General features: G+C 34.4%; 2 protein-coding genes and 1 pseudogene across 2 annotated transcripts; 2 read left to right on the top strand and 1 right to left on the bottom strand.

The window, feature by feature from the left end:
• The first annotated feature begins 2,762 nt into the window (after positions 1-2,762).
• Positions 2,763-7,064, top strand: LOC147399628 (uncharacterized; annotated as a pseudogene).
• A 7,134-nt stretch (positions 7,065-14,198) lies between these two features.
• Positions 14,199-20,061, top strand: LOC147399627 (protein DA1-related 2-like). The gene is made up of 12 exons (XM_086445064.1): positions 14,199-14,528; positions 14,836-15,005; positions 15,325-15,406; positions 15,582-15,687; positions 16,299-16,419; positions 16,598-16,681; positions 17,715-17,834; positions 18,005-18,217; positions 18,300-18,362; positions 18,462-18,577; positions 19,373-19,431; positions 19,509-20,061. The coding sequence occupies exons 1-12, from the start codon at positions 14,483-14,485 to the stop codon at positions 19,835-19,837; spliced, it is 1,509 nt and encodes a 502-aa protein (XP_086301190.1). The 5' UTR covers positions 14,199-14,482; the 3' UTR covers positions 19,838-20,061.
• Positions 20,062-22,221: 2,160 nt separating this feature from the next.
• LOC147399626 (uncharacterized) lies at positions 22,222-26,770 on the bottom strand. Its single transcript, XM_086445065.1, has 7 exons — positions 26,334-26,770; positions 24,357-24,533; positions 24,122-24,271; positions 23,741-23,842; positions 23,568-23,638; positions 23,386-23,453; positions 22,222-22,751 (listed from the first exon to the last, which is right to left on the bottom strand). The coding sequence occupies exons 1-7, from the start codon at positions 26,568-26,570 to the stop codon at positions 22,510-22,512; spliced, it is 1,047 nt and encodes a 348-aa protein (XP_086301191.1). The 5' UTR covers positions 26,571-26,770; the 3' UTR covers positions 22,222-22,509.
• Between the last annotated feature and the right edge of the window lie 561 nt (positions 26,771-27,331).

Raw genomic sequence — 27,331 nt, 5'->3', positions numbered from 1 at the left:
TTATTTATTCGAGCCGTCCAAAGTCAATAAAGATAGGTAATTTAGAAATAGCCCTCCAAGTTTCGGTGAATATCTGAGACACCTTCCTTTGTTTATAAACTGTTGTATACCCCTTGACTATGATCTTTTACATAAGACTAACAGAGAATTGACATCAACCTCCAGCTAAAAAATCTTGATTTTGTTGTTGTTGATTTATTTGACAATCCTTAACTTTTTTTCTTAAAAAAATTATTGACTACTTTTAAAAAATCCATCATCAAGTTTTTTTTTCTTTCTTCTCTTTAATTTAAAATACTATTAGTAAAAAAAAAAAGAGTAATTTTAAATCAAATCTTGTAAAGAACAATGGATTTTGGGAAATTTAGACATATTTCTTCACATTTGACGAATACTTGATATACACTTATATTTTGAAACCGATGATACGCTCATTGGCCTTTGTCTAATTCTTATAGATTAAAGAAAAATAACTTAAAGGCCCTCATCTTCAACCACTCGTCAAAAATCCTATTTTTTTTTTCAAAAAAATTCATCTTCAAGTTCTTCAATCTGTATAGTAAAATATTTTTATTTATTTACCCTTATCACTGATCAATAATGTTTAATCTCATATTTGACCCTTTCGAAAAAAACCCTTGATTTTTTATTTAAAATTTTATTTTCTTTTAATTGTAAAAATTGAAATAGGAGGATAGAGCAAATGATCCAAAAAATTGAAGATCATGATAGGTTTTCTAGAAGAAAAGTCAAGGGTTGTTTTTACTAGGGTGGAAGACGATGTCATTTAGGTCAATTTCTCTGTGTCCATCGGTGAAGTCGCAAATCCGATAATCCATTTTGGCATGTATGGGCCTACTTCATTTACAACTGTAAAAATAATTTTGATCTTAATATATTGATTTTATTTTTTAAATAGAAAGAGTAAGATTGCTAATCTTCTATTTTTTTTCTTTTATTTTTTTAATTTTGTTGTAGTATAATTTAAATGGTCCTAAAGTAATAATAAAAGTAGGAAAGTGAAACCTATTTCAAGTGGTACTAAATGAAGAGGCGGCATTGACCATTGACTTCCTCGAAAAAGCCAACATCAATTTGCAATAGCAGGGAAGACCGAGAATCTTTTTTTGACTTATGTACGTATGAATTAATGCCAAAGATTCAAGATTTTGAAAGAGTGAGCGATTTAATGACTCTTGTGGGCATTAAGGTCGTCAGTGTATTACGTCTGGATTGCACAAGATTTGATCTTGGACCAGAATAGATTCAAGTCAAAACTGCATCGATAAAAATTGGATCAGATCAGGCCCACCAGACATGACTGGGTTTGCTCTCCAAGTCGTGACATCGAGTCTCTATATGCCTTTCTACGTAACGTGACTATTTACGTATTGTAACACGTGATAGGGTGGAACGGTGCATGTGACCCAGGTAGTCTCACCTAAGGTGGGGATACTCTTGAGTCAAAAAAAAAAAAAAAAAGGATCAGACCTTTGTTGGATGGAATTCGTATCGAATCTCAATGTTAAGATCCAAACTTGATATTATAATGAATGGATCGAGTCTGAATTGGATCAAATCCACTTTGATACACGAACTATAAATGAACTTCATATATTCATTCTTGAATAAGTATTCTATGTAAGTTGTGTTTGTCCTTTATAATCAAAATAGAAGCATGACGTACCTGGCACGTGTGATGTGCTGGTGTTGCATGTGCCCCAGGACTAGTCTAGGCAATTCCCATATATGAGCTCGATCCACTGTCTACAGGGAGAGGGGCTTTGATTCACATATGTAGACCTTGATTTAACTCGGACAATTCAAACAAGTTGAACCAATTATGAATCTTATACTATATAAACCCACTAATGGTTGTGTTAAAAAATAGAGACAAACAAATCAACAATGGAAGAAGGAAAAATAAGAATGCTCAGATTTACGTAGAAAATCTTTCGGAAAAAATCATGGGTAGAGAGAAAAAAATTCATTATGTCAAAACTGAATAATACTCGTACAGAGTTCAGCCAAACAACATATACATAAATGTCGCACCATGAGCCTTTTGAACTGAGTCAATTAGAATTCGAGTCACACACTCAAGTTTGGCCAACTTACTGTTATTAAAATCTTTAATGTTATATATATCTTTTTTCTAAGTTATCTTCATTTACATTGATAAATAGATAATATTCACACCTTAAAAAAAAAAAAAAAAGTGTAATGATTTTTTGACTCCCCTCTGACACACACCCTTATCATAGAATCGAGATCATTTGCCTAGGGATATGCATAATCATAAATCTTTTTTGTATATCATCAGGCAAATGATCTACAATTTTGTGATGGGGGCGTAGGAGGGCGTGTGTTAGAGGTGAGCATCATATTATTACGACTCAAAAAAAAAAAAAGGATAATATTCATGAAAACCAGCAGTCCATTGACCGATTTGATTTTATTAGAATCAGGTTGGACCGGATTGGAGTTGGACCACCGGCTCGGTTTTTAAAACTATGAACCCCACAAATATTATCCACCAAAAAATCACAAATGAGAAGAACACAAGTAGAAAGATCAAGGAACAAGAAATATCTCAAGTCTCACCTTCATTCTCCACCACCCACTTTAAATCTTCAATCCTGTTTATCTGAATGTGAATGGGTACTACTGTTATACTAATAGATATATACTTCTGTGCATCAATCGATCAGCACTAGTAGAAGTGTAACTACTGTTACATCGTTTAGTGTTGGGGGGATGAGATGTTGGAGGGGAAAGCGATTGTGCGGGAGACCGATATGCCAGAGCCAATGCAAAGTGACGTCTTGGAGTTAGCTTACCAGGCTCTTGACCTGCACGAAGTCTCCGATTGTAAATCTATTGCTCGTCACATAAAACAGGTTAACCATAATTCTTTACTATTGTTAGAGTAATAGATATGATGCTTTATAATAAGGTGTATATCGATATGTCAGATCATATTATCAAAATAAGATTCTAGGATGTTTTACCAAAACGGTAGAGAAAGATTGATAAATTTACGTGATATTCAAAATGTTTATCATGATCCATGACAGTTTTTAAACACTTTAGTAATTAATTTATTTTTCAAAACGATAAATTTTCTATAATTGTTTTTCTTACTTCCCTTTTATACCTTAGAAAGAAAACATGTAAATGGCCCGATTTTAGTTGGGATAATGGAAGTTATCGATGGATAGGTGTAGGGAGAGTGAATTTCACTAAAACATTTGTCCACAAAGACATCAGATATATAGGTCATTGAAAACTTACTGTTTTGAGATGAAGTATAAGGGCAGGGAACTGGTTTTCAATGAATAAGAATTCTTTTGAAAAATGAATTATGTGGAAAAAAATGTCAAAATGAGTGTTGGCTTTTAGTTTTGGGGGTGGGGATAGTTGTGACTTGTGAGAGAATCACAAGAGGTGATGGAAAAATGATTTTCCTGACGGTTGATTGGGAAAACAGATTCCCTCTCAGGGGGGGAAAATGTTTTCCCACCCAAGGTGGAAAATCGCTTTGAGTTATTTAAAATGCAATTTGAAGGAAAATGCACAATTAGACATCTGAAAATTCATTTCCTTGGAGAAGGACATTTTTTCCATCCATTTTTCATGTGCAATTATATAGACCCTGAGTTTCATCCCTAATATATTTTCCCCGTTGGACACGTGGTATCCTTTGATTGATGCCAAATGATCAATCAAGTTGGCATACTCATCAGGATGATGAGGTTGAGTTATCTTTGATTGGCTTGACTACTCAGACTCTATTGTTATTCCTAGTGATACAAGAACAAATTGTCGCATGTGCGGCTTGCATGTCACACTTTCTACGTATTATGGTACTCCTTAACATACTTTCAATAACAAAAGACATGATTCTAGACATAATAAAATAGAGGAACATGAATGTTTAGCCTTCCTCAAATCCTTGTAATAAGACTTTGATTATAATATAAACTTCATTTGATATGAATGATATAGTGTAAATTACCGTTTCGTGAGCTGAATATAACGAAATTTCAATTCCAACTCACTATTCATTTTAATTCCCAAAGCATGAAGAGCGAGATACTAAGTTTTTCAAAGTGACAACCTTGTTGATATAAAGTGGTGAGATCATTGATGTCTTTTTTTTTTCAAAGTGACAATCTCACAAAGAAGTAGAGAGCCTACAAGATTGTTACTTTTCAAATAAATGTCAACGATCTCGCTACTTTATATCAACGAGATCATCACTTTAAAAAATCAGCAATCTTGTACTTCATGTTTTAGGAATTAAAATGAACAATGAGCCAGAATGGGAATTTTGTCAAAAGTTGATCATGTTTTGGAAAATTTCTATAACATATGAACATTATTATTGTAATCTCATGTTAATGATATTGTTGCTCGATTTGAACTTGGACAGAAATTGGATGAAGCATATGGGGTTGCATGGCATTGTGTAGTCGGTGTCGACTTTGGGACTTGCATCACACATTTACGTGGAAGTTTCATCTTCTTCCATGTGGAGATGATGGAGTTTCTGGTTTTCAAGGATGGTGCAGACTTGAACGAGAGCAAAGAAGAGGTCATTAGGGTTTTGCAAAAAGAACAAAATATTTCTTAACATGTTGGGCATGTCTATGTTCAGTTATAATTGCTTAGAGGATTCCATATCATACTTGTTAAGTTATAAACCTTATGTGTCTATGTTCAGTTATACTTGTTTAAAGGATCACTTATCATACTTGTTAAGTTACAAACCTCATATCTCTATGCATTTTCCCTAGAATTTAATTTTCCTCCGAAGTTATTTTCTATGGTGGGAAGGATAATGTTTTTCCACAACAATGGGAAAACCATTTTCCCACCTCTAGGTGCAATTAAATGGTGGAATTCATTTTTCCACGAAAATCATTTTTTAAAGAAAATTTATATTCTCTTGAAAACAAATTCCTGCAATCATATAGACCTTATGGGAAATCGGTGACATGATTGTTTTCTTTCTGAAAATCATTTTTTTCCCAATGAATCATTTGTGAATGTTTAATTGCACATAGAAAATCTAATCATGGCAACAAAACAAAAAAAAAAACTGATTGAAATTGATTTTGTTGAAGTTACCAATATTAGAATGTTTTGTTGTTGCAATTTTCTTGGATCATTACTTGCAACGAATATAAAATGAAGGCTAAAAAAATAAAGAAAAAGAATTGGGTGGCAGGCTTTGGTAAACGTGATGGCAATATATAAAGGGTATGGGACAAGGTCCAACCAGCGTGACAAGCTTGAGGTTATCGATCTTGTATGATTGTAGACAAAATATTTTCTTGGGAATTTTTTTTTTCTTTTATGAAAAAGAAAAAAAATTGTCAAACGAAAATAGATTTGTTCAAAGAATCAGTTTTTAGTATTGGAGGTTGGGTAGTTGTGAGAGGACATGAATTTTATGGGCTCAATCATTTCATGGCTAAGCCCATATATACAAATTATGGATAAGGTAGTTGGGTCCTTTTTGGCCCAAATGTGATAATCAATATAATAAATGTCACAATGTGAATAAAGCCCAAATTTGACGGCATTGGGCCGTCAAATTTCATAAAATTCGATAGACCAAGAAGTCAAATTGGCGTCAAATTTTTTATTGTCAAAATTTTTTTAATGGGCTGAAACTGTCAAATTAATGAAGGATGAGAGAAATTCGACAACTCTAAATTGTCAAATCTGGGAATATCAAGAATTTCGATGGTCCTAAACTGTCAAAATTCAGTTCCTAAAATTCGTGGGCCTTGGCCCGTCAATTTTTTCTGTCAAAATTTTCAGTTTTCACATAGTGAGTATAAAACACAACTGAGTTACTATACTTTGTATTTTTTTGAGCTGGAGATAAATGTCCCCTCAACTACAGTTTTGTGGTTAGACAAATATTTCATCAATTGACCCATATCACACTTTTTTTGTTTGTTTTTCCCTCCCTCTAATTTTATTATATCTTCTCTTTAACTTATTTTATTATTTTATTATTTTTCACTTACTAACCTCAATTTTTTTAATAACAATGGCTTACGAGCTATAATTTTGTGGAGTCCACTTCATTTCTTTTACTTTTCACTTCTTCTATCTTTACTGTATTTCATCTTTTATCCCTTTTAACTTATTTTATTATTTTTCATATTTTATCATTTTAACCTCAAAATTCTTTAATAATATATTTCTAATTTTTTTTTTTTTTTTTCATTTTTGCCCTTTTAACCCTCTCGTCAAATTATAGTTTTGTGAGACCACTTTAATTGTTTTACACTTCACCCCTATAATTTTTTTATATTTCCTATTTTATCCTTTTAATCTACTTTATTGTTTTTATCTTTTACCCTCTTTAATTTTAAAATTTTTTAATAATACACTCCAATTTTATTTTTTACATTTTTACCCCCTTAATCCGAGAGAGCATGTCCGTGGCGTAGGCACGGATGAACTCTAGCTTCTTATAAATTAAGATTCAACCTAGCCCAATAATATAGAGGGCTTGAAAATATAATCTCAGTACACCCTCTTGGACGGAAAAATGCAGTCCTTTTGTCTTGGAGAAATGTCTCTTGTCAACTCAAAGAAACTACTCTTCGAAGAACATAGTTAGGCATAACGACTCCTTGAACATAAATTATTTTAAAGAAATCTACACAACACGAGACATTTTCATGAGTTATTGTGATCATGATCTTCTTCTCGGTCGCCTTGAACTTATCATTGGTATATATAGTAACGGTAAAGACATGTCGACACCTAAGTTAGAGCAAAACTATAGTATATGACAAGCAAAACTTCAATTAAGAAGAACACAAGTAACATCTCCGTCTAACAAAATTTTGTCTCTTTGTCGATCTCTTGCCTTTTCAATCTCAAGGATTTATAGTGTTCTCACACTCTCATTTATCTTTATGTGTATTTGTATTCACGCAGGACAAGGATTGTCTTTCAATGAGCTTATCTCGGCTGAAGATGATCCTGAACTACAGACAATAGCAGCTATTAAAAATGATCGTTTAAACAAGTAAGATTTACTTTCTTAAAAATGATCGTTTTGAAATTATATAAGAGAAGTAAATATATACCTCAATAGTTAAGGTGTTCCACATACTAAGAGATTTTTGAGCGACGCGCCGTGTTCCCACTCCCACATGGCCACATCACGCCAACTTCGAAAACTTTTGTAAGTCATGCATGAAATCACATGCATTACAAATCAAATACTTGTGTGAGTGAGGAAGAGATCATCTGCAACCAGAGGATTAGATTATAATCGTGATCATCTAAACCTCAGGATGCAGATTATCCATTCTTAACTCATTATTATCTCTCTATGAGAAACAAACATAAAATGGCTCAATGTTTTAGCAAATTTATAATGGTTCTTATATAGAGTTAGAAGGATAGATGATTCTCCAAGTAGAGTTTCATAAAGTATAAAGCCAAGATTCTGATCATCAAACAAATGATAGGGTGTATAAAGCCAAGATGAAGGTTCTATATGTGATCATGGTGATGATAAAGACCACAAACATGATTAAGATCGAAGCCTTCGCTGTTTTGTAGAAAAAAGAAATAAATTATTGGACATATCTTGAGGAATAACATGTCATCATTAGTGAGTTTCAAGCTCTTCTTTCATTATGGAATTTATTGCTTTTTGCACTGTTGTGATCTTGATATATATATATATATATTCTCCAGATTTCTCCTTCAAGGTTGGTGAACTTGGAATGGAAAAACAAGTGACATGGTGATATGTGCCAAATGGTTTCCATCACCTCTTTAACATATTCTATTCTCTAAGAGAATTGATGGGAACCTTATTTTTGTCCACCACACTCAATTTGACTCATTCCCTTTTATATTTAAGGGGATAAATCTATTTTAAAACTGTCCATAAGCTCTTATATTAATGGAAACGTGTGTGAAACTCATGTTTTATTCTGTTTCTAGATATGGAAATCAAAAAGGGGTTTAGAAAAAAACTTGACTGCAAAACCTACTTAATTTTAAGCCTTTATGAGACATGGTAATGGAGTGGAAGTTTGTCGTGTATTGGAAAACTGATTTGTTAACAACTAGTGCTGGGCATAGTGGCCAAACCCTCCCTCCAAAAAGATAGAGGCCCCAAGGGGCGGACCCAAACGATTTCACTTGCGGGGACGGAACTAATGGTATGAAGATGAAATTAGAAAATTATAACTAATAAGAGGATTTTACAAAATTGATTTTCTATAGAAATAAGAGGATTTAGAAGAAAAATCTTTTTTAAAAAAATGGCAAAAATGGTTTATTGGTTTTTTACAATTCAAACTCTTTGAGTGAAGAAATGGAGAAGACTAACTAATACAAACCCTAACAATTAGTCTCATACCATTTTGAAAAAAAAATATTTAGTTTGAAAAAAAAAAACCCAAAATTGCCGACTAAAGTCAACACGACACGATGAGTTTTAAAATTACGATTTGTTGGAGTGGGACCCATGTCGTTGTAAATGGTTAAGTACATATAATTCCCTCAGTTCAATGTATTTTCTCTGAAAACATGACCAAGGTATAATTAATATTTAATTGAACAAATTGAGGGTATTACATGTATTTAATATATTTAAAAGATGAGGTCCCATTCCAAGATTTATTAATAAAGAAAAACACTTTCCTTACTAAGTTAGTGATAATTGTGCAAATTGATTATATTTATGATTGGTTTGTGGTGATTAATTAATGTTAGTTTGATTGATATGACCTAATTAGTTGAATTTTCTTTCTTGTAGGTCTTAGAAGTTCAAAATGAAAGAAAAATGTTAAAGATGGATTTTTGGTGAATAAAACTTGCAAAAGGGTGGATGAGCAATTATGAGACAAATTAAAGAAATAAAGAAAAGTTTTCAAAAAAATGAAAATCTCTACACATTCTCTTATCTAAAAGAATAAAATTCTCTCATATTTTGTCTTATTATAAAATATCTCATACATCTCTCCATAACTTTATTGTTTCTATTTCTCTCGATCTTTCCTCCACATGTTAAATTATCTCTCCTCCCATATCTCTCACATTTTATTAATTTTTTATATATTTTTTTCTATTTTCCTAACATTATTTATTTTTCTACACTTCTAATTATTTTCTTCTTCTTTTCCAATCTTTCTCTCTTTTTAATTTCTTTTAGTATAATTTTGTAGATTTTTATTCAATAATTTTAATGGATTCTTTTATAGAGATTATTGGCTAAAATCCTAACAATGATTAAGGGTGAAACTCGAAGATTGTAATTTTATTTCCATCAACAATCGTGGATTGATATTTATATTTTTGGATTGATTAAAGGTGAGTTAATTATTTTTGTTGTTTAATTCTATATCTATAAATTGCTTTTGAGTTTTTTTGTCTACTATCTTCACAATGATGGTTTAAGGAACCTCTGTGGCGTGTGAATGTGCAACACGTGGCAATCTTATATTTTCAAAATAATTTAGAAAATAATTTTTTGGTTTAATTGTTATATCATCTAGTTAAGGAAAATCTTTATTCGAATCTAATCGAGAAAAAATGTTGAATAAATAAAATTGAGATTTTTGAGCGAATCCTCGATGCTTTAGCGCTTTTTAATTTCTATTTTAATTCTTTTAATTTTTGCTCCATACAATACTATAAAAAATCATCTTTTTAATAATTTAGGTCAAATCTTCTTTCACCTCATTCGTGTTTTATTTCAATTTTTACAAAATCCCCATAGATCGATCTCAGACTCCCGAGATTTTACTACTTCACTACAACCCTGCACTTGAAATATTTAATCTACACTATTTTAGTCGTAGCAGTTAGTAAGGAAAGGATAAGGAAACTTTCCTTAACGCTTAACTTAGTACTCCAAAAATATGATATAATGTAACAAGGTTGTAGATGAAATTTTTTTCACTTTCAATTAAAAAAAAAAAAAAAAAACGTTAATTTTTGCCATTAAATTTTAATTTTAAATTTAAGAGTTCGGTAACCATCAATTTTCAACATCTTGGATCAACCTTAAAAGAAATCTTTTTTTTTTAATTCTCCCTTTCTGAATGCGAGTTTTCAATGAAATCTAGAAGTCTTGTGTTGGATTGCCAATGTGATAATCCATATGGGTCCAACAACGTTAGGCTAGTAGGGTTTATAAGCTAAGGTTTGTTGAGTAACCAACTTGATAAATTGCGACAGATAGGTCTGTCCAGCAAATCTATTTAAATATAGTTTGTGGGAGCCGCACACGTCCACATGTGATACAATTTTAAAAGAGTTTTTTCATCCCAAGATTTTATAGATATAAATGTTGGGGGGGCGGGGAGGGGGCACACACCTAGCTTAGCTACTTCACCCTTTGTTTGTAATGTGGGGTTAAAGCGCATAGAAAATATTTTTTGAATTTTTTTGGGGTGGCATGGTCCCCCCTTGTCCCTATGTAGTTTCGCCCTTGGGTAGAGGTCTTGAGTTCAAGCCCCCTCATTGACTACACACATGGATTTGTCCTGGGTTACTTAGTATGTGTGGTTTGTGGGGGGTATAAATTGCATGTAACCCAAAGATTTGGACGAGATATGGTGCTCTAAGAAGCCAATTGCCTCGACCCTACTAGTCGTACTCAACGGGTCCAAACGTCCTCATCATCAAAAAAGAAAAAGACAAAAAAGAAGCTAATTTGTAACATGAATACAACATATTATTTAAATTACAACTCCAATTGATAGGTAGGTCCATTGTGATGGATGCACATATTCGGATTAAGAGAATTGATTATATCCGGATACGAGTCTTGAAACTCCTAGTTGGGGTTTCAAACCTTCCAATTATTTACTTTGATATTGTAGCAAACTTTTGATGAGCTACCATTCATTTTTTGTAAACCACTTTTGATGGGGTAGAAGTTTTGAAATTCTAGTGGGATCTTCTCATCATTGAGATCATCCTCACAAAAAATCCACCCTTTCTGAAACTTTTAACCAATGTAGGACAATATGTGGTAGCCAAAACGTTAACCAAAATAGTTGGCACCTAATGATATATCGTTGTTAGCTCCTTAGTCACGTCGTTGAGGAACCATGCCTGGCCTATCAATTCTATCTTGAATCATATTCGAGAGTCGTATCTTAACCGACAGAGTCCAATCAATTCTATCATCCAAGGTACGTAATAAAAGATTTATGGATTCAATTTGACTTTGGGATCACGAGTCTAGATCTAAAGTTATAACAATGAAAACCAATTAAAAAACATATCTACATGATTGGACCTTGCCTAGGTCCATAAATGAAAGATGAGTTTTTATTATATTTAAGAATACAACTCTTATAAAGTCGTAGGTTTTCCGATCAAAAACCAACTCTCCCGTTTAACTATCGAAACCATAATCAACTCTTTTCCCCTCCCAAAATTAATACATTATGATTACCAAGCAGATAAAAAAAAAAAAAATTTCCCAAAAATTTGAGATCCTTGTACAACTACTCAACCAAATCAGTTGGTCAGCTTTTGATTTGTAGAGAATCAAAGAGGGGAATCGTACATGTTTTTAAACCATCTGATCATGGACTTTTTTGGACAATTTACTAAACTGAATGATAGAGATCTTCCCATCAGATCGGTTTTTTAACACTCCAACCCTCTGCAACTCCTGCCATGTGTCCATATAATGTGCGTTAAGGGAGGGTCGTATTCCTTGAAGTAATCAAGTCTCTTTGTTCCATTACGCAGGAGCACTAGTTGTAGTTAAGGCTAACATCCTTAGTTTTCCCTTTCGTTTTCGCATATGGACTATTAGCGATTCTCCTCGATTAAGGTATCTATGGTGGCAGATCCTATGAGACCATTTACAATGGTGGTTTTCGGGCTATATAGGTCCTAATAAACCAGTGACCTCAGTCTTTTCTTTTAGATTTAATGAAAATGACCTAAATGCCACCATCGATAACCTCAAGACAAAACCCTTGATAGAAAACATAGGGAGACGAGATTAAAAATAAGGTTGAATAGATTAAAATAATATGTATCCGAAGGCTTGAAGAAGATGATTTTGGGAGAAAAACCAAGATAAGATTGTGTAGGAGATAAAAAATCAACCATGAATCCAAGCATCCAAATGTTTGAGTATTATGTTCCCGGCTCAAAATTAAACCCCCAAGCTTGAGACATTACAGCTAATTCCCCAACACCATAACTAAACGAACTCGACACTAAATACTAATTAGCATTAACATCACCGTAACTAGAGGTAGTTGACCTACCCAAGCACAAACCCTGAAATACTTACATGTAACAACTTTATCCTGTTGTGGGCTGGTTGTCCTGCTCAAATATGTGTCTTGACATTCTTAAAAACGCATTTGTTACCCGAATAAGGGGTGATTGGACTCATCACAATACCAACACGTGTCAACACCCCCGCTCCAATATGATATCTATAAAATATTTTGCGCATATTCAAGTATTTTAAACTCTACAAATAGGAATTCATTTGAAGGCAAATGCATAAAATCTTTTTAATTTACCTTTTTATCAAATTGAAACTTTTATCGACTTGATTGTTGAAATGCAACTAGAGACCCCAATCAGTGGAGCAAGGAGTAATCGTAGGTTGGGAGTTGTCTAGTAGGTATTGGATATTCAAACTGATCACTTCTAACCCTTGTTAGCAATTTGGAATATGGCAAAAATTTGATTCGTGGAAAATTCGAGTTCTATTTGATTTTGAATTCTAAAAATCCGGTCAAAAATTCGATAAATGGAAAATATGAGACATATGTTTCATGCATGTATTATCCGTTTCATTTCAAAAATTCGAGAACAAAAAATCCAACCATATGATGGTGATGGTGAAGATGAAATTGGTGATGTTAATGGTGATTAAAAGAAGACCAAAGTCAAGGGATAAATCATCAATTTGAAAAATTAAAGTGAAATATCAAATAAATGTAGAGAGTCATGTCATTATATTTTTAAAGATAAAAATGACATTTATCACGTAAAAATGTGAATTCTTCCAAAATTTTGAAGCATGACCACTTCAAAGTCGCCTTGTGTTACACGTCACAAATTACAAATTGACACTTTGCAACATACAACAAGTTATAATAACTTGTTTTTTTTTCCATCGAGTTTTATAAAAATTCGTATAATTTGTAAAAAAATGTGTTTTATTCTTTTCAAACTTAAAATCCATGAATTATTCAAAATAGTTCAATAATTAGGAGAATGATACTTTCATTGAAAAAAACAAAAAATTCGTAAATTTTTCAAGAATTAAACAGGTGATTGTTAGCAAAACTTCTAACTCCAATCAAATTAAAGGAGATTCAAGGGATTGAAGCAAGGTAAGAATTTTCCTACTCACAAGTTAAATAGATTAAAAATAATTTTATCATAGAGCTTGAAAAACTTGAAGATGATTGAGTTTTGGAAGAAAAATCAAGGGTTGTATTTGACTAGAGGTTCAAGTTATGAAGGTGGGGTCGTTTTTAATAAGTCTAAAACAAAAAACAGGTCAAAGGATGTATTTCTATTTGAAAACACAAGGACACTAAAAATTCATGAGGAGTATGACCAAAAATTAATAAATATGATCATAATGACAAAGTTCGGATTCAATAATTATTCAGTGAGGGATCAATTCAGATAAATTTGAACTAATTCATAAAATAAATCAATAAAATTTTGAAGATTATATAAAATATTTTATTGAATTTCTTACTGAAACCTATCAGCATCAATCTCTCTCTAAATTCTAATTTCTTTGATCATCAATTTGATTTGTCAATTCATCGAATTAATCGGCCAAATCCTAATTCGAAGAATTTTGTGACTATGAAGATGACGTATCGATTCTGACATGAGTGGCAAGTTTCGTAATATTAGTAAGCAGAAGGTGCATTTCAAACTCCTGATTCTCCCGGCAAAAGTAATTTTAAAATAAAAATACTGAAGTAACTACTCAAAACACTGCATTTCTCACTGTGATGACGTGGATATGTGCAAGGAATCATAGATGCTTTACTCAAGATACGCGGAAAATACCTATACGGCTATACGTTAGCGCAGTGTGAAACACAGTGTCGCTTCAGTACGACCGGTTTTAAAATCAATAGTTTTTAAAAAAAAATTCTCCATTAATGAGACTGAATCTGCGTGTGTTTCCCGCAGTCTCTCTCTCTCTCTCTCAATCCACCATCGCTACTTTCGTCTCAGCAGATTCTCTCCAAAAAAAAAACGATCTTTTTGGCGATCGTTTCAACTTTCTTTCTTTCATCGTTTTCAAAGATAAGAATCTCCATCTTTCAGAGCCTTTAATGATGCCTTTGTTCCTCTGTTCTTTATACCGGCATTTGCGAACCCTTCACGCCTCTTCTTCTTTCTCTCTTTCTCCTTTTTTATTTAGGGTTCGTTTTCTTCGATCAAAGCTTCGGTTTCAATCTAAATGGCCTCTTCAGAGATCAATCATCTCTCCAAGCCCTGCGTATCGGGTTCTCTCCTCATTCTCTTTTCTCAATTATTAGGGCCATTGCTTCTTCTTCTTGTTTGAATTTATGTTTAAAAAAAAAAAAAAACGCAACCTTTTTTCAACAAATGCATCAGTGAAGATGTTCTGTTTATTTGTTCAATTCTGTTTCTCTTAGCGTTTTTCAAGATAATTATGCTTGCAAATTGTTTTTTTTTTCTTTCTTTCCTAGAATTTCAATGTTTGAATTTATGATCTGGTTGAATTAATTTGTTAAAGTTTGTTAGAAATATTATCTGTAGTTATATTCTGAGCTTATTTTTGAAAATCAGGACATTTTGTTTCATATAATGGTGAGAGAAAATCTCGCTTCATGCGATGGCTTATTAAGATTTTTAAGGGGGGTTCGAGTTCCAGTTCAAGTCGTGGAAAAACAGTTGGACGACACCCACAACTTCTCGGGGAGGAAAACAAGGTTCGACATGCTCCCGGTAGATCCGTGGTAATTTCACAATGCCTCTTCAGAATTTTGTAATCGTATTTCTTGTTTGATTCATTATTATTATAAATATATTGTTCTATGTGAGCTTGATTCTTTATTAAAAGGTAGAATTTTGAGAATGTTTTTTTTTTTTGTTTGTAGATATTCTTCTATAATTTAATTAGCCCAAGAACTAATTGAATTTAGAACCAAATCTATATTAGTCAGCGTAGTTCTCTTTGTCTTTTGCTCTCTTTTGTTAGAAATATTCAACTTCAAATGGGTATTTTGTTTCCGTTAGATTTTGTGAATTTTATATCTTTGTATATGTTATTATTAGGAGGACGGATCGAGAGCTGAGAATGAGGAATTGGACCATGCAATTGCACTTTCTCTGGAAGAAGGTGCAAGGAAAAGAAATGGTAGGTATTTGAATGGTTAATAATTCAGCAAGTAGGATTAGTTTAACGACGAATTACGTGATATCTATATCTCTGTCGTCTATTTGTAAGGAAATCTTTAACGGGTTGCAGTGCTTTTTCTCTTTTAATTTTTCCGGTTTTATAACGTACTAGTGAATATGTTGGATGTCTTCAGGTTACAAAACACCTGCAAGCATCGATGAAGATCTTGCCAGGGCACTTCAAGAAAGCTTGAATAGTCCTCCTTATTCTCACACATCTTTTTACCCTGAAGGATATAGGTTCAAGTTGTGAAATTTCCTTTCTTTTCGCTCCGTCTTTTTTATTTATTTATACCATGGTTGGAAATTGGGTGATTCAACTCATAACTTTTTCAACTTGAGCTGTTCTCTAGTCCTACTGAGTCAAAACTAATGTGACTCGGCCTGCATTAATAATTTAGCTGGAGAATTTGGTGATCAATGTGTGAGTTGGTGTAGTCAAGCCACTTGTTATCCAAAGTTCTCATTTGGTCAAAATAACTGTGATTCATCTAAGCCATGTCATTTTTAAAAATAATGTATTTCAATGACCAACATTGAACATTCTTTAACGCATTATTATTTGGACAGAATACATGATTCAGTAAAGTATTTCTGAGTTTTTACATGACATCTGGGCATAGAGTCGTGGCACTTCTTTACGTGGAATCAGATAAAAGAGTTTGAAAGAACATTTTTATTTTTTAAACTATATTTTATTTTTTGAAAATTATTATTGTAGTAATTTCTTTGCTTGCCCAAGTATGGATCCAACATCGGATTCAATGGTTAGGCGAACTGATTTGATATCGAGCACTTTTAAACTTGGTTTTGATTGTTCATGAAAATATTTATATGAGTATGCTTTGCAGATTTTGTAGTGGCTGCTATGAAGATATCGGCTGTGGCAATTACTTAGCATGTATGGGAGCTTTTTGGCACCCTGAGTGCTTTTGCTGTCAGTCTTGTGGTCACCAAATCACAGAGCATGAGGTACAATATTTCTCTTAGATTTTTGTGTAATTTTGTCTCTTTTTTTCTCCTCTTTATAATGAAATTTGGAAAACAGCATGTAGTCAGTGATTTTTAGCACCTATCATGTTTAGGTAAAATTAAGTTGCTGAATCTTTCCTTATATTTAGTTCTTACAGATTGTTTCTCTTGAATCAAGTTTTCTTTGTCAGGGAGAAATGCATACCACAAGTCCTGTTTCAAGGAGTTGCACCATCCCAAATGCGATGTCTGCCTTCAATTTGTAAGAAAATACTACTTCAGCGTATTTGAACACTATTGCTTACTGCATTTGGTTCTATAGTGGAAAGCCAGTGTGATGCACCTGATGCTCTCTGGTAATGGAATTGTCTATTAAAAAATTCTAATTGGGTGGTTTGGTGAGCTGAACTAATCTTGTTCCCCCATTCAATTCTGTATAAATCCATGCCTTGTGTTATTATAGTATGTCCATATAGTATGCCTTGTTTTATTATAGTATGTCCATATAGGAGCAGACAAAGTTTTTACTCCAGCTGCCAACCTGATGTGACCATCCTTTATCAGGCAATGTAGTGTAAAGAAACGCTAAACAGGTGGAGTTAAGAAATGCTAAATGGCTATCTTAAAAAGTTAAATTATACTTTTTTATCTTATTAGTAGTCAATAAGTCAACTTATTATGGGTTTTTATCAGAATTTAAAATTAAATATGCAATTAGATTTATAGCTGGTTATATATAGTTAATAATAAAATATCATTTGAAAGATTTAGGTGAAATCTTCCAAATGGATTCATTAGCACTGTTAGTTGAATTGAAGAGAGAAAAAGTTCCCTCAAAAGAGGCAATTCACTTCTAAAATGATAGAAAATATAGGAAGAACCATCTGTTTCCTTCTTTTAGACATTTTTTAGTCATTAAAAATTACTTTCCCTCACATGGTCTTAAGTAGAACATATGTTTACAAGGTATTATACGAATTGGCAAAAAAATGATATGCAATCTAAAGACCCCGGTTCAGGAATCAGCTAATGGCTCCTAGGAGAAAAGACTGAAATACCTCTAATCTGAAATTAGATTCATTACATGTTTACTATTTTTAAGGATGAGCCTCGTTTTAATAGTGGGGACTATGTCAGAGTTTTTAGCTTACCCACCTAAACATGAAATACCAATTAGGCATCTAATGAAGTTTTAATCCCAGGTCTCTGAACCTTCTTTTGCTGTATAAATGAAGAACTGATTTGTGTAATTTTTATTTTTAGAGCCAGTTCTTATAACTTGCCCATTTTTCCAGATCCCAACAAATGCAGCTGGTTTGATCGAGTATAGATCTCACCCATTTTGGAGCCAAAAGTATTGCCCTTCACATGAATATGATAGTACAGCTCGTTGTTGTAGTTGTGAAAGGTTAGAGGTATGATAATTCTCAATGATATTTCTTAAGTGGAACAGTTAAATTTTTTCTCTTTAATAGACTGCTCTGAGTGTTCTTATCCTCAAAATATTAATTATTTTGAACAATATATTTACTGCATAAGATTATTCTGCTTCTGCTTCCTTATAGTTGTTCATGTTGTGCTGAAGTCGAGGAATGCAAGTTACATCTCTTTGGGAGATGGGCGGAGTTTATGCTTAGAATGTATGGAGTCTGCTATGATGGACACCGGTGAATGCCAACCACTGTACCACGGCATCCGAGACTACTATGAAGGAATGAACATGAAACTAGATCAACAGATTCCCATGCTTCTGGTTGAAAGACAAGCACTTAATGAGGCTATTGAAGGGGAGAAGAATGTAATTTATGTTCTCTTAATTTTCTTTTCGTATTATTGGTTGTGGAAGTTCTTTCTTGATCCAAACCATTTCATGTTTCCAGGGCCATCATCACATGCCCGAGACAAGGGGTTTGTGTCTTTCGGAGGAGCGGACTATTAGCAGTGTATGATTAGACATTTATACCATAAGTTTTTCTTTATTTATCATAATTTTCTCTGTCTTCATCAACTAATCTTTATTACTTACTCTCCTTGTGTTTTAGATTCTTAGACGACCAAGATTTGGTGGAAAGCGATTCACAGGTATAAGATCACATCCGCAGAAGCTGACTCGAAAATGCGACGTTACAGCTATTCTTGTTCTGTATGGCCTCCCGAGGTAATAGTCTAAGCGTATCTTTGAAGCTGTGGAGTTATTTAATCCAGGTAGCATGTATAGAAGCTTCAGCATGCACTTTCTTCTGAATTAAATCTTTACAATCTGTTGTGGAACAGCAACACACACGAAATTTGTAGATCAGAACACTTGGAATTTATTTGGTCATTTCATAAGTAAGGAATGTTTAGAATTTATTGACATTGAGAAAACTGGCTGGGTAGATTTGCTTTTAATTATTACTGATGGAATTTGAAATCTCTCCTTTGGGTTTTGCTCCTATCCCAAATTAGGTTCTATATATTTTTCTTTATAATAACATGTGAAAAAATATAATGAAATAAAAATTTATTACACTTTTCATTGACAAAAGATTCTGAAAACAAGAATCGTGATTTTGCCATTTACTTGTTACCAAATTATTATAATTTTGGATATTATTTTCAGCTAAGAATTGCACTCCTGTTGCCAAATTTTATTTAGTTCTGTTTACTTTTCTTTTGTGTGTGGATATTCTGTTTACTTAAGAAAAATGGAAAAGAGAGATTTATTTTTGTTTTATCATGGCTTTCTTGGAAAGTAACATTCATGGAATTCAAGTCCTATAAAATGGTTTCTACATTTTCATTTTGATTGCACTTAGAATTCCTTTTTATTTTAGCTAGAAGTGCAAAAGGTATCAAACATATTCTCACTCTGATTTAGCAATTATGAAAACATGGTATGTGCATCTCCTGTTACAAAGAAGGCCTTTACTTACCGAAAGCCTTATTATTTTGCTACCATTATTAAATGCAGATTACTAACAGGTTCTGTTCTTGCTCATGAGTTGATGCATGGTTGGTTACGCCTCAGAGGTACTAAACCGACTTCAAATAAGCATTTTCTCATTTATACCATCTTCTCTTAATTATCTGTTTATTAATCGATGCAGGGTACCGTGATCTAAGTCCTGAGGTGGAGGAAGGTATCTGTCAGGTACTCTCTTACATGTGGCTTGAGTCAGAAATCATGCCTGGGTCAAGAGGAATGTCATCTACATTGAGAGCTTCTTCATCGTCCTCGTCATCATCCTCATCATCTAAAAAGGGTGGGACATCTGAGCTCGAAAAGAAGTTGGGCGAGTTCTTCATGCATCAGATTGCACATGACACCTCCACAACTTATGGTAAAGGATTCCGAGATGCAAATGCAGCCGTCAATAAGTACGGGTTACGTAGGACCTTGGATCATATTCAAATGACTGGAGACTTTCCTCTGTAACAATTTGCTATGGTTTCTGTTCATCAGAGGATTCTTCATTTTATGATCTTTTGATGATATTGGACTGCTTCACCTTGTTAGGGAAAAGCTGATCATGGAAGCTTGGATTGGCTCCCACCCTTGATTTTTTATTGGGGTCATTTACTTAACATGGGGTTTCCTATGTAATATTACCAAACATAATTTACATAATTTTGGGAGTGATCATTCATGTTAAATAGAAACTTTTTTTGTTGTTGCTAGGTATGTTATATAAATACATGCTCGCACACATTATGTATTTATATAGACTTGTCACTCTATATTCTATAATAAAATCAAAGCAGGAAAGCTATAGACACATTATGTAGACCTTATGTCCCTCAATCCTGTCTTTTAGCTCTCTAAGAAAATGGCTTTGGATGCTGCTTGTCCCATGGTGATCACAAGCATAATCACAAAGTTGGAATACAGGTTTAAATCAACAATGGAAAACTAGGGAAAAAACAAGAAAAAAAAGGGGGAAAAATGATGAAAATAAAAGATAAAAAAAATATATTAAAAATTATGAAAAAAAATATATCTAATGAAAATTCATAAAATCAAGTTATTATCATCAAATCCCATATATTTACATTTATGAATTACCAAATTCTATTATGCATCAAATCCCTCATTTAAAAAAAGAGAAAATGTTTAAAATTTTGCCCACGTGTAAAAAAGGGGAAAAACTCGACAATTTTTGTGACTCAGGAAAAAGTCACATTTTTTTTACTGTTTTAATTGTTAGGGATACAAATCTCATTTTAAATGCAAAACTTCACTGAAGAAGCCAGGTTTTGTTCTTGTTGTATGACATACTAGGGGTGCAACTTGGTTCGGGTTGGTTTGGTTTAGAGTAAAATCAGAACCGAACCGACCAACATCGGTTCCATTATATGAGAACCAGAACCGAACCGAATTGATTTAGAATCGAACCAACCCAAACCGATCTTAACTCAGTTTGGTTCGGTTCGGTTCCACGGGTTGTCAAGATTCACTCGTTTTTCCGATTGAAGAGAACTCTCACCTCTCTGAATTATTTTGCAGCTTAACAGAGAGAGAGAGAGAGAGGTACGGTCGGCAGCCGGAGGTCGCAGAGACGATAAAGACCAGAGAGACACACACACACACACATCGGTCGACAGCTGCAGGTCGCAGAGACGAACGAGAGAAAGAGAGGCACGGTCCGCAGCCGTAGGTCGCATAGAGAGAGAGAGAGGAGGGACCGACCGATCGCACCGTCGAAGGTCAAGGTCGCAACCGCAACCGGAGAGAACCAGAGAAAGAGAGGGGGGGGGGGGAGGGACCAACCGATCTCACCGTCGGAGCTAGCACCGTCGAACGTCAAGGTTGCAGCCGCAGCCACAACCAGAGAGAGAGAGAGAGAGGGAGGGATTGACCGATCTCACCGTCGAAGCTCGCACCGTCGAAGGTCGTAGCCCCAGCCGAAGAGAACCAGAGACGAGATAGAGAGAGAGTAGAGAGGGTTAGGGTTTAAAATAATTATAGAATTTTGGTTCGATTCTCGGTTTGGTTCGGTTATTTACATATCCTGAATCGAAAACCGAACTGAACCTATCGGTTTTTAATTTTTTAATCCGAAACCGACCCGTTATTTAGTTAAAACCGAACCAACCCAATCCAAAAGTCATGGATTGGTTTGGTTCTCGGTTTGAACCGAATTAAGTTGCACCCCTATGACATACAGTAGATACCCATGTTGGTGATCAGACATGGACAGGAGTTGGCATTAGCAAAACTAGGGTTGTTGCTAGGTTTAAAATCTTGTGTCGAGGCAATGTTTTGGTATGGACCACCGAAGCATTTCAAGACAAACCGGCATGGGGTGAATCTCCGATCAAACAAAGTTGAGTCACCTGCTCATAATGAAACATATATTTGGGGGTGTAACAATTTACCTGTTCTTAAGAAAAAGAAAATTGGGATACAGTGCAGATGCAGGGATTGTGACCCACCACTTTGGTAATTCCCATATCTAGGAAACTTCTACCACTCGGAGATACCAAATATTATGCATCACAATTCACAAGAATAATCAACTTAATCTACTAGTCATTATCGAGCAAATTATGACATTTGAGAACCCATGGCACTATTTTACAAATCACACCTTCACTCTTTATAGTCTGATGGAACTAGAAAAGGAAACTCCCTTCAACCCATCAGTCGGAAAATCCATAACTTTGAGCTTCGATTATCCATTAAAGTGCAAACGTATTACCATTGGACTACTAAAGTAGAGCCTCCACGAACCTCATCCCTGAAAGGTTGGTCCCACAAAGATCCAGAGCAAGTGAACCTTAAAAGATGTTAAGAGCCCAAAAATCACAACCCACAAACAGTTATCGTGAAAATGGTCATTAATGCATTGCATATGATTCTCTGGAAAATGTGCAAAAAAGCACTATTAGGTTGAATACATTTGATGTAGCAAAATTGTGTTTTGTATCTATACAAGAGAATATTGGTTCATGGCAGTGACGACAAAATTCCCCACCATGGCTCTCCAAAGATGTAATAAAAAAGCACTCTTCATAGTACCTACCTATGTTTAACAATACTCAGCTATTTCAAGTTGGATGACGAGGGAACTGCAAATTTCAGCAGAGAGGCTTGGGCAGCTGCAGTAACTATTCATTGGCAAGAGTGTCCGATAGAAGCATTTTCATTGTCTCGTAAGTCATGAAGACAATGCCTACACTTGGGACAACCTTGTAGTATTCCGGTAATATCCCTCTGTATAGACCGTGTAGACCCTCAGTTCGGATTATGTGCCCAAATGTCCTAAATAGGCCTGTCTTATAGACACGGGCTCGACCACCTAACCCTTCTAACTGCATCCGACGCCTCACAAGATCTAGAGGAAATGTTGCTGCAAATTATCATTTACAGATGTCAGGTATTGAACTAACAAACCCAAATGCTAGAAATAGAGGGAAAATTAAAAATGCTGATGAGCCATTCCATAATTAGACTAGCACAACAGATACTAATTATACAAATACTGTTTTTTTGTGACTTTTAAATTCATTAAAAATAATTGCAAGTTTTTTAAACAAAATTCCATAAGGAATGCTAAATACTTATAAAGTTGTTTGGTCCTCAGCATTCTTTACAAAAGATAAGAGTTTAATTAAGAATAGATCAACTAGATATTAGCAAAAGAATTATGAAGTGGTACCAGAGATACTCGAACAAATAAAACCTTCTAAATCTCGCGTTTCTGTTTCAAAAGAAAACCTCTACATTGCTTTTGATCAAGCAATGACACAAGGATGGAGAGGATAAGTACTAAATGAAACCAAGCCATCTCTAACAAGGAAAGAAAATGTTCACATCTTTCCAAACGACAAGCAACAAAACCAAGCAACTAAAAAGTGGTAGAACTATAGTTAAGGCTACAATATTTGGATTTGAATCAAAAAGATATTTAGAATTACCCATCTTAAAAACACTCACAAAGAAATCATGGACTTCAATTTTTCATATTAGGATGAAGGACTTACCTGTTGATGACGCGATGCCAGAAAGACTACCACATGCTAGGCTGACTAGAATGGTAGAATCGTGGGGCCTGATAATAAGATATTCACATTTAACTCGAGAGGGAAATGAATTGTGCAAAAGAGGATAGATCATCATATCAAAATTGTTAATAAGCTCAATTCAACCATGAATAATTTACCACCTTTGTGACTGCCAGGAAGATCTCAAGGACTCATAAACTGCAAAGCTGATTCCTATATTAGGTCCGACCCCCTACATGATTCAACTTGTTAGAATGACAATCAAATTTAACATGGTTACACTGATAAAAAATGACCAATATGAATAATAAAAACATCATAAGGAGAATCATACCAATAAAGTTGCTCCAAGACCTTTATACAGGCCAAAAATACCCTCATCTCGGCAAATGGTACGTAGTGCATGCGAGATACCTCTGTAGTAAATTACATTTGTCTGCACAAACATTTAAATTGAATGAGCCATAGGATACATATAAATTAATTATTATGACACAGATAATATATTCTATATAAAATTAAACTAATCAAGGAGGCATTCCCTGTTCAATTACCACTCATGTTGATTTTTTTATTTTTTTATTTTATGGGAAAATATAATATTTGATAAATCATACTAAGAACTGGCCATAGATTTATCTGGTCTTCTCAAGGACCACACTATTCCATTGACAAAAACTACTTCATCACTGCAAAGGATGAGGGTGGATATTACCTGAGCGGCAAGCCGTGTCCTCACAAGATCCAATGGATATGTGGCAGATGCAGCTGTTACTCCTGCCAAACCACCACCCACAAGTCGTACACAAAGGTCTGCACTACCATTTTTTCTATGACTTTCTAGTCCTGGAATCGACTGTAGTAACTGTAAGAAGTAAAAGAGGATTACCATATGATAAACTAGGAAAGCTACAAGGACAACTGATAATTCAAAGAATTTTTTTACTGACATTCTTGTAGCGCTCGTAAGCATAGAAGCTGACAGAAGAATAAGGAAGGCGATGAGCAATAGTAACCAAATTCCCTCTCCAAAATGCCCTAAACCCTTCTTCGCATGTAATACGTGAAGCCTCACGCCATATGCTAGCCTTGCTCAACCTTGCAACATCAGAATGCATACCTTGCACCTAAATGGATAATATGAAGATAAACAAGTATGTCAGGAAATGGAGGAGTTGATTGGGCAGGCAGACTATAATTAAAAATAGAATATCAAATAACAGAGGACACAAATCCTTTCCAAACCAAATATAATAAGAAGCTCCAAGTCTTTGCATTGAGTTCTAAAATGGTATCAGAAATCAGTAACTATGAAAAAAGCCAAGAAATTAAAATTAATCAATCATAATGAGAAACTTGAAAGTTGATTAGAATGTTAAAGTGGGTCTCTCGACAGGGGTGGAGCCAGGATTTTCTTATGGTGGGGGCAAACTATAGTTAATGGTACAGTTGAAGAGCTTGAAGATGAATAATTTTGGGGGGGGGGGGGGGGGAAATTCAGAGGTTTTTTTTATTAGAAGTGGAAGAAAAGGATATCTAGGCCATTTCCAATTAGTCGATGAGAGAAGACCGAGTCAAGAGGCAATGTCATCTTCAAAAAATTCAAGGGAGGTGAGCAGGTGGGTGTAAATGGGGTATGTTATTAGTTGAAAAGACAAGGGTATCTCAAAGTTCTATAGGGGCAATAGCCCCCATTGACTCCTTACTAGCTCCACACCTATCTCTCGAGGTATCTATATGTCATTTCCATTTTAAATGATTATCATTATTCATGCCAGCTAATGATGGCTATTGTGGTATATCTACTTGTTTAAGGTGTTCCCGAATTTTAAGTGTTCTATAAAATGATCAAAATCTATTTTCATGCTAACATTGGAACTCCAATGTTTGGCAAAGGCTATAACATTGAAAGAAATATCAACACTAAGTGTCTAACCCTAGTTTTCCCTACTTGACAGTTTTTCCTTACTTTCTATTTATTTTTTTCTTTCTTTCTTTCTTTCTTTTTTTTATTTTTTTATTTTTTATTTTTTATTTTTTATTTTTTTTGCAACAAGACTCGTCAAATTCAAATGAGTAATCAAAGTTTAACGAGGAGAGATTTGATAAATATATGGATTAAGGTGTGTCCTACCTAGATTTGTGGGGGATTTTTACTCATTTTTCTACGGTATTGCTAGAAAGGTTAGAAAGAAATAGATAAACAAAGCAGTGAACTATAAACTATCCTACATGGAAGAATGGGACTGAGGTTACAAGTTGATTGAAAAGATCCCTTGTTAAGGTAAATCATAATTAAATAAGGAAGAAGAGCTATTTCTTTATAATTCTATGAAGAATTCATTTTTTTTTTATTTATTTATTATGATTTTGGACCATTTAAATTTTTTTTCTTTGAAACTCACGTCTCATTCCACCTTGAGGTGTACCCCCACCCTAACAAAGCCAACCACCTCCAATACACCTCATGACTCCTAACCACAAAAATTCAACTAATTCTACTCCTCTGTTTATTAATCTAACAACCACTAACTATACCATTTTGGTACTTTCAGCTGTAATATCATTTGTAACGCTCGGGCCCACAACAGTATGATATTATCCATTTTGAGCCAAAGCCCGAACGCACCGTACCATGTAGAGTCTGGTTTGTCCGAATAGCCCAGGCTTTGAACGTTCTCCTACGCCATATGGGTCTAATAACATGTAACAACCTGCCAACCAAACAGGAAGGGTTGTCCTCTGCTTTGATACAATTAAAGCCTCCAATCGAGAAATTTGATGCATTAAACACAAACTGCCCTCGAATTCACATAAACTCAAAGCACAAAGCAAGAAACTCCACAAACCAATCCCCCCCCCCCCCCCCCCACACACACACAAACAAATTCCAAAAAATATAGCAAGAATATATAGGAAAAACCAACCTGAAAGAGGATTGTGAGACGAGCGAGCGGTGCCGTACAGGTCTTGCTTACTGCACCAGCAATGCCGCCAGAGAGAAGCTGAGAAACCGCCCCGATTTGTGATTGCTGATGTAAGGATTGCCTCTGTTGCGAGAAATTCCTCGCACCTCCATCAACGACGCCGCCAGGACCAGAGTTGAGAGATCTCTGCCCTCCTTCAACAACAACAACTCCACCAACTCGAGCTTCCATTTGCATACTCAAACTTCTATCCTTCAATCAAGAATCTCACAAACTGAAACTCTCATAAATCTCGAGAACTAAAACCCTAAATTGCATCAGTTTCTGGGGAGAACAAAGATGGTAAAACCCTAATAATGATTTCTTTCTTGCTTTCTCTCTCTCTCTGCGTGGTTTAAACGGAGAGCCAAAGGAGGCTCTTTTTTTTATCATTTTTTTTTTTTTTTGGATTTTTTATTATTTTATTCGTATCTTCGATTCTACTCCGTGAATCTACATGGAACTGTGAAAACTTTGTGACCGCTGATATCCCTCGAGATAGAATTGGAAAAACATGAGGAATATACTTTGGATGTTCGATTCCGTCTACATGGGAAGAGATGCCATAGAACATGTTCTATTAAATTATAATACTACCGAAAGATTGTTCCAATCTGACCAATCCCATCTGCTAATCAATGGGCCCATCTTAGACAAAACTCTAAGATGAGATCCACTTCAAAATTTTCCATGGGTCCCACTTTTGAGTAGGGCTGCAATCGTGGCGGATTGGAGGGTCAACCTAGGCTCAATCCAATTTGTAGAATCCTGAACTGGAGTTGAACCCAATCGACCATCAGGTTAGAGTTCATTAACCTAAGCTCAAACCGAGATTGAGTTTCTAAAATCGGATTGAGCCCAACTTAGGTAATTTTGGACGGGTTAAGCTCATTGACCAAACCTAATTTCCTTTTTAAGTTAGGCAATTTTTAACAAGTTGAACTCATTTTCCTATCTTC

The sequence above is a fragment of the Akebia trifoliata genome, chromosome 6, assembly GCF_017979445.1.
Source record: "Akebia trifoliata isolate Shusen 1 chromosome 6, ASM1797944v1, whole genome shotgun sequence".
Taxonomy (NCBI): domain Eukaryota; kingdom Viridiplantae; phylum Streptophyta; class Magnoliopsida; order Ranunculales; family Lardizabalaceae; genus Akebia; species Akebia trifoliata.
Note: the sequence above shows the minus strand (reverse complement) of the source record. Positions and strands in the feature narration are given on the sequence as shown.

Bases quoted from the DNA above. Each gene is read 5' to 3' on its own strand.
- LOC147399627 (XM_086445064.1), top strand. From the start codon at position 14,483: ATGGCCTCTTCAGAGATCAATCATCTCTCCAAGCCCTGCGTATCGG. The intron at 18,363-18,461 runs GTATGATTAGAC...CTTGTGTTTTAG, and splicing joins AGGAGCGGACTATTAGCAGT to ATTCTTAGACGACCAAGATT. The intron at 19,432-19,508 runs GTACTAAACCGA...TAATCGATGCAG, and splicing joins TGGTTGGTTACGCCTCAGAG to GGTACCGTGATCTAAGTCCT.
- LOC147399626 (XM_086445065.1), bottom strand. From the start codon at position 26,570: ATGCAAATGGAAGCTCGAGTTGGTGGAGTTGTTGTTGTTGAAGGAGGG. The intron at 24,534-26,333 runs GTTGGTTTTTCC...TTATCCATTTAG, and splicing joins GTCTCACAATCCTCTTTCAG to GTGCAAGGTATGCATTCTGA. The intron at 24,272-24,356 runs GTCAGTAAAAAA...TACTTCTTACAG, and splicing joins CTTACGAGCGCTACAAGAAT to TTACTACAGTCGATTCCAGG.